The sequence below is a fragment of the Brassica oleracea genome, chromosome C1, assembly GCF_000695525.1.
Source record: "Brassica oleracea var. oleracea cultivar TO1000 chromosome C1, BOL, whole genome shotgun sequence".
NCBI classification, from domain to species: domain Eukaryota; kingdom Viridiplantae; phylum Streptophyta; class Magnoliopsida; order Brassicales; family Brassicaceae; genus Brassica; species Brassica oleracea.
In genome coordinates, this window is record NC_027748.1 from 24,269,771 (window position 1) to 24,277,929 (window position 8,159).

General features: G+C 36.0%; 1 protein-coding gene across 1 annotated transcript; it reads left to right on the top strand.

The window, feature by feature from the left end:
• Positions 1–741: 741 nt before the first annotated feature.
• Positions 742–3,419, top strand: LOC106325342 (probable inactive receptor kinase At5g67200). Its single transcript, XM_013763390.1, has 2 exons — positions 742–2,281; positions 2,789–3,419. Exons 1-2 carry the CDS (start codon positions 814–816, stop codon positions 3,358–3,360), a joined length of 2,040 nt encoding a protein of 679 aa, XP_013618844.1. The 5' UTR covers positions 742–813; the 3' UTR covers positions 3,361–3,419.
• The last annotated feature ends 4,740 nt before the right edge of the window (positions 3,420–8,159 follow it).

An 8,159-nucleotide genomic window follows, 5' to 3' on the forward strand; every position in this document is an offset into this window, starting at 1 on the left:
TTTGAAGATCACGGAAGAACACGATCTACGACGGATCGAAATCACCTTTTCGTCTCGAGCTCCGATTTTTGTTTTCTCGCCTTCGGTCGCGAATGAATTTTTTTTTCGCAAAACCAAACACAATAGCTCACCGAGTCTATCCTCCTCCGACACGTGCACTAAGGATCAAGTCCTTCATATCCTTATTTATGGACAGATCCGTTGTTATGTTAGCCAAAATATTATTATTATATTTCATTAATCATATGATTACCTCCTAAGGACTCTTCTTGAACCGCCGTTGCGGATGGTCTTAGGCTCAGAGAAAATCTAACCCACGTGCTTCACCCTCGTGTGTGTTTGTCAACCCCAGTGCGACCCCTACAATTCAAAATTCCTAATTATTTTGTAGGAGGATTGGGATATTTAAAAAGGTATAGTAATGCGTCGAGTAAGAACGAATCAACGAATGGTGAACGTACCATGTCCTTTTCTTTGTACCAATACAATAATGTACAATGAAGATCCATTTTGTTAGGTGTAGTTTGCAAAACAAGTTATGATTTTCAATATCATCTCGTTTTCATGTTAATACATAAATATAGTTGTTTTCGTCAACTAATATATAAATTATCAACGAATGCCTTACGGAAGATAAAAGAAAAAATTGCATGGTTTTACAAACACAGCAAAGATTAAGCAAAAAACAAAAAAAAACAAAAAGCAATGATGTATAAATAATACCCACGCGTGCCACAAGATTTACATCTTTCAAAAACCATTTCAGAATAATAACTGACAGATGCTCTGCTCCGTAACACAAACACACACAACATGACACTATTCTTCCTCTATTCTCTCCTCTTCCTTCTCCTCCGTTTCTCCGCCGCATATCCTCTCCCGGCGACGGACTACTTCAACTCCTTCTTACCATCCGACGCCGTCGCTCTACTCTCCTTCAAATCCACCGCCGATCTCGACGACAAGCTTTTGTACTCCCTCACCGAGCCTTACGACTACTGTCAATGGCGCGGCGTAGAGTGCTCTCAAGATCGCGTCGTTAGACTCGTTCTAAAAGGCGTCGGCCTCCGTGGACGTTTCTCACCGGAGACTCTCAGTCGCCTTGACCAGCTCCGTGTTCTTAGCCTTGAAGATAACTCGCTCTCTGGTTCGATTCCTGATCTCTCTCCACTCGTCAACCTCAGAACCCTAACCCTAAGCAGAAACGGTTTCTCCGGCGCTCTCCCTCCGTCGCTTCTCTCCCTCCGTCGTTTGCTCGTGCTCGATCTCTCGTATAACAACTTCTCCGGCGAGATTCCGTCTGATATCAATGCTCTGACGCGACTCAGTTCTTTGAATCTTGAGTTTAACAGATTCAACGGCGAACTCCCGCCGCTGAATCAGTCCTACATGACGTCGTTTAACGTCTCCGGTAATAAACTCACCGGGAAGATTCCGATGACGGCGACTCTGTTACGTTTCAACGTATCCTCGTTCTGGCCCAACGCTGGACTCTGCGGTGAGATCATCAACAGATCTTGCGGCTCACTTTCTCCGCCGTTTTTCGACTCGTCTAAACCGAACGCCACGTCATCATCATCTGCGTCGCAACCGCCTCAAACCGCTCAGAACGGTGAAGCAACGTTGCCGACTCTTCCCGGTTCATCAGTGAGTAAAAAGAGCAAAAATGGATGGTTAGTGCTCGGTTTCACCATTGGCCTCGCGTCGCTCGTAGTCCTCGGTCTCTGCCTCGTCGTGTACTCGCTTGTTATCAAGAACCGGAGAGATGATGAAGACAACGACGTGACGATGTTTCAACCGAATCTAAAAGGAGATACTACGCAACCACCAACCGAATCTCTCACCGCACGAGCCGTTCCAGCCTCAAGTATCAAACCGCTGAAGCGTGAAGAGGAAGTCAAGATTCAAATCCAAGCGCCGCCGCAAAAGAGAGTCCCAAGAAGCGGAGATCTGATTTTCTGCGGCGACGTTAATGAAGGAGGAGAAGGCATGTATACGTTAGACCAGCTGATGCGAGCTTCGGCGGAGCTTCTGGGAAGAGGATCGGTAGGGACGACGTATAAGGCGGTGATGGTTAACCAGATGATCGTGACGGTGAAGAGATTTGCACCGTCCAAAACAGCGGTTACTTCGGATCTGGAGTTTGAGAATCACATGGAGAAAGTGGGTACGCTCAGGCACCCCAACCTTGTGCCAACAAAAGCTTATTTTCAGTCGAACGGAGAGAGACTTGTCATCTACGATTACCAACCCAACGGAAGTCTCTTCAACCTTATTCACGGTAACGTTTCGTTTCATCTTCTCTTTTATGTTTTTGTTAGGGTTTAAACTCTCTACTCACTTGACTCACCACCGAGTTTAGTTACCATTTTAAACTATACATTATGTTGGTCATAGTTGATAGTCAAACGGCCAGCCAGACCTTACTTACAAATATCTCTTTGAACAAAAAGAAAATTACAAATATCTCAAATTAAATTTTAAATTAATTATTAAAATAATTTGTAGAAAATTTTGAAATAATTTTATTATTAATAAAAAAAATTCTGTCTTTTTATTCTTTTTTCAAAACTGAATTTTAACTGTAGGTAGAAGACAGAATCTCTGTGCTGTTTTCACGTGAGATTACAGTCAGTTTGTCAGGGAATTTGTGTGTATATCTAGGAGTTGTGTTCAGAGTGTCGTGTGCTGTCTCATATCACTCGTCTATGATTGGAAGCTTGTTGTACTGAATAAGCATATACTATATAATAAAAGTCTTTTTGATTTTTATCCCATGTAAATCTAGGTTCAAGAACATCAAAGGCAAAGCCATTACATTGGACATCATGTTTAAAGATAGCAGAAGATGTAGCTCAAGCACTACATTACATTCACCAATCATCTGCAAAATTCCATGGAAACCTCAAGTCCACAAACATCCTCCTCGGTCACGACTTCGAAGCTTGTCTCACGGATCACTGTCTAAGTGTCTTAATAGACTCATCTGTCCCTCCTAGTGATCCTGACATCGCTTCCTACAAAGCACCTGAGATCAGGAAATCGGCAAACAGTCCTACGTCCAAATGCGATGTTTACTCGTTCGGAGTCTTCCTCTTTGAGCTGTTGACGGGTAAACCGGCTTCAAGGCAACCGTTTATGGCGGAGAATAATATGTTGGATTGGGTAAGAGCAATGAGGCAAGAAGATAAGAAGTCCAAGGAAGAGAATGGGCTTGAGATGATGACTCAAACAGCTTGTCTTTGCCGTGTGACGTCGCCTGATAAAAGGCCGACGATGAGAGAAGTGATAAAGATGATTCAAGATATAAAGGAGAGCGTTGTGATGACTGAAGAAAACGATAAATTCCAGTACTCGTAGTGTTTTCGATCATTAATGGTGTACGTGTACGTGAAAAGTGTATATGTTCTTTTTTTTGAATAAAGGCTTTCAAATTAAAAAACATAAACTATTACAAGATAAGATTATGAATCTTATAGTTGGATAAAGTTTGCATGAAACAAGGAATCATTGAATCTCAACCTATGAAACGACAAAGGTAAAGACTAGAATAACCAATAAAGCAATGAAAGACAATATCTAGTGATAAGAACCACGGCCACGGCGACCACGTTTTCCTCTCCCTCGAATAGTCTTCCATTCCATATCTTGGTATTTAATAGGAAGTTTTGTCTCTCTCCCACCTCTTGTCAAGCTGAGCGAGCTGGATGGCTCTGTCACAACTTCATCCACATCACCTAACACTTCGAACCAAGAAGGACTCTCAAATGCGATGATGTGGTTAAGGGATCAACAACTAAAGTTTCACAAACCTTAGTGTTGGTAATGATTGATGGAGGAGACTCCATAATAGGTGTTGCAATGGGAGTAGATTGTGAATCTACTAATATGGGCAAAGTGGTGACAGAGTTTGGCGAAGCAGTGGAGTTCTCCTGCTCTAAAGTAGGTTGCAAAGCCGGAGTGATTTCAAGTTCATGTACGAGACCTTCAATCTTTGTAATATGCTTCTGAGGCTCACTATAATCTGGAGTTGGAAGAGAGAGCTTTGCTTTGGGATGTATTTCATTTTGATGGATAGCTGCTGAAGATGAGTCAACATTATCCTTTTGCTGAAGGATATCAATATCCACTACCGGGACCTCAGAACATGTGTCTATAGAAGGGGCAGCGACCTGAGCAGTTGTAGAAGGGAGGAGACATCTCTTCGCTTTGTGCCCTAGATTACCACACCTCTCACACATAGATGGAATCCATGTATACTCAACATTAACAAGAAAGATGTTACCTTGTTTATCATCCAGGGCAATAAGTTTTGGAAAGTCTCTATCCAGCTCCATCTCAACTAAAACCTTTGCTTCGCCCATACTAGTAGGATCAAGCCGGGGTTTATGCGTAAGAATAGGTTCTCCAAGTCCTGAAAGTGTATATGTTCTTTGATATGATTTGAAAACATCGTCTACGGTGTAACGTGTACCAAGGACATGTGTGATTATTACTTCTGTAAGAAGAATGTTCCGTCGTTGTAGACTGTAGTGGAAGGTGAAATTTTGTTTTTATTCAGAGCCAAAGCGAATGACGTGTATAGGTTGTTTGATATTTATCTGCGTACGTCGAAATTCGCTCTACCCCTGAGGTAATTAAGACGGCCTTAATATTTTGAAAACTCAAGTTAATATTAGATTTCAATGTCTCAAAATAATTATTTTTTTTCTCCAAAATTATTATTGTTTGGAGATTCACCATTATTTTAGTGAAAAATATTCCCACCACGATGTTAATTTGCTTTAAATTATATTAAAACTGAAAATACATTCAATACAACGTTTTTTCATCTCTATTCAGCATACTAGAGCAACACCATCACCTAGAAATCTCACAAGAATTTCTTAGTAATACAACATTATTATATCTAATATAGTTTAACTGTAGAATTAAATTTTATTGTGTTTTAAAAGATTGGTTTGTAAAAGATTGCCAAGTGTAACTAAAATATCTAATAGATTGATGATTATATATAACATGATTTCTTAATTTGTAATTACAAAAATAACCTTAATAAATTAAAAATGTTACACATATATGTCATTATTAAGATTTTTATTTAATTTTCCTTTTTATTATATTCTAAATTTTATTTTATTTTTATATTTGTTTTATTAAATTTTATAATTATTAGTCAAAGAATGAATGGCCATTTATCACAAACCATATAGATAAAAAGAATATCTAAATATTTTTAAAATATAGAGTATGAATAATGTGGTTTAAAGACGTAAATTTCGCGCAATTTTTTTTTCCTTTTTGAAAGGAGAAAATTTCACCAAAGTTGTCATAGATATATATATGTATATATATAAGTTCTCTTAGAAAAAAAATATTATTTATGAATACTCAATATTCGTTTATGATATTTAAATGGTTATTAATTACGTTAGCTAATGATTATTACTTTAAGTAATCAAACCAATCTAATTACCATTCTGTAATTGAGTCAACAATAAATTAAGAATATTGTTTAGAATAACCTTTAGTTTTCTAAATGAAAATTTCAAAATGACTTAAAAACTTATAACTAAAACAAAATATTAGTTAGTTTATTATTATTTAGTTCTTTTGTAAATTTTTAAATCCGTAAATTTCAAAAGATTATTAGTTATGTTCAATTATACAACTCCAAACCGAAGAACACACAGACAAATGAAACTGTATACATTTAAAAAATGTATTCAATATAGAAAACAAGATATTATGGTTTAGTTAGGGTGAATAAATACAAATCAGTATTCCTAGAAAATAACTAAATCAATCATATTTTTATACCCATATTTATATGTTAAGATAACAACATAAAAATATTTATAAATAATTTACTTATTTTCATAAATTTTTACTATACTGATATAAATTTATTATAATAAATACTAATTAATTATTATAAATTTTATTTTGTAAATATTTATCCATGAAAACACGGAAAAAATACCTAGTATACTCATAAAAATAAAATAAAAAACAAAATTTAATAAATTAATTTTCATTATAGATAGTAAATTAGATCATTTATAATATTAATATAAAATTTGTATGTCATTTAAGAATTTAGATTTAAATATAAAAATTAACATTAATGTCCAAATTTGTGGAATATATAATTATATATTATCCCACACAGTCACAAGGGGACTCACTCCTAGCACCATATATTTTAGATACAAACCAAGAAGAATATAATGTTTTGTAATATTTAACATATAAAATACATTCAAAAATTAGGAATATACAATTAATTTATGTACACATAAAACTGTCCTGATAAAGATTTAGATGCTACCTTTCAAACAATCTATATGGACAAGTTCTAGATGCTACCTTTCAAAAAAAAAAAAGTTTTTAGATGCTAGAATTTAAATGGCGAGTTTTAAAGGGAAAATATTTACATATCAAAACCGTATAGACAAGTTTTGACGGACAATGACTAAACATTACAACTTCTAGTACTGTTATAGAAAAGTGGTACATTCACGAGACTTTCTAAAAGAAGGTACGATGATTAAGAAACCCAAACCACTTAAATCCTTACGATCTTAACTAGCATAGGATTTGCTGCCAATTGGTGTGTGTGTACGTGCTATTTAGACAGGCCGAATTTTACTTTACCTTCACAGCTTCACACACTAGAGAATAAAAAATGGCAGGAGTAGTAGTTTTTTTTTTTTGAACAACTGCAGGAGTAGTAGTTATGATATCTTCAAGCACCGTTCGACCTTTAACCACCACCCGGTCAGTTCTAACTAAGGTTCATCTTACTCCATTTGATCTCAGTCTTCTTCAACTCGACTATCCACAAAGAGGTCTTTTCTTTCCTAAACCTAATCCAGACTTCCATCTCATCTCTCGACTAAAGGCTTCTCTCTCTCTAGCCTTGGAGATATATTTCCCTTTCGCGGGTCGTCTTGCAAAAGTTGAGAACCTTGAGGACAACACGGTGTCGTTATTCGTAGACTGCGATGGCTCTCGAGCTAGGTTTCACTACGCCGAAGCTAAAACTATCTCCGTGAGTGACCTTCTTCAACCTGATGGTTCTGTTCCTGATTTCATAAAGCAGTTCTTTCCCGCTGACGATTTCAAGAACTGTGATGGAGTTACAGAGCCCTTGCTACAATCATTCCATAAATGTAGATGATCAACGATTTTTTTTCAAGAGAAAAGTCTTAAATTATTTAAATAGCTATGTCTCTATTTTTCTATTTGGTTAATGTTTTCAAACTGAATTTGTCTTCATCGAATCCATTATAAATGTATAACCCCCAAAACTCTATATAGTAAAGAAAAATATTTGAGAAAAAAGACTAATTTTTGGTGATTTTTTTTTTTTCATTACAAATAGAACAAAAATTGAGGTATCAGCACACAATAAAAAAATTGGTCAAGTTATAAAGTTGAAATGGTAACATCCACAACTAGGCCTAGGCATTTTAACCTGGAACCGAAAATCCGAACCGGAACTGACCCAAAAATATCCGACCCGGAACCGAACCGAAAATTTACAAGTACCTTTTGGGTCTAAATTTTTGATCATAAAGTGCAACTTTGACTCGTTCTTACTTTTGATAACTATATTCTTTAATATAACCCAATTAATCCTAATATTTATTTATTATATTAATTTAATTAAATTAATTAATTTATAATATTAAATATTTTAAAAACAGATAATAAATGAAATATAGCATTATATAATTGATATATGCATGATTGATAACACCAAACTAAACATAAAATACTTAATACAACATAAAGTACTACTTAATAATCTGGTAAATCACTTCTTGATCCATTAAGATCATTAAAATACTGCCCGAATGAACACTACAAGAAAACAGCAAGGATACTGAGGGAAAAAATCGTCGGAATTTCGTCGGAATATCGTTATTCCGACGACATACTGACGAAACAAGTCCTCAGAAATAATTCCTCGGAATTTTTTCTTTCCTCGGAAATCCCTCGGAATTTTCCGACGGAATTCCGAGGAAACAAATTTCCGAGGAAATTCCGAGGATCACTAGTTTGTCGGAAATCTCCTCGGAATATACCGAGGGAGAACTTCGTCGGGATATTTCCTCGGAAGTTCATCGATCGATGCGTTTTTGGACATATAT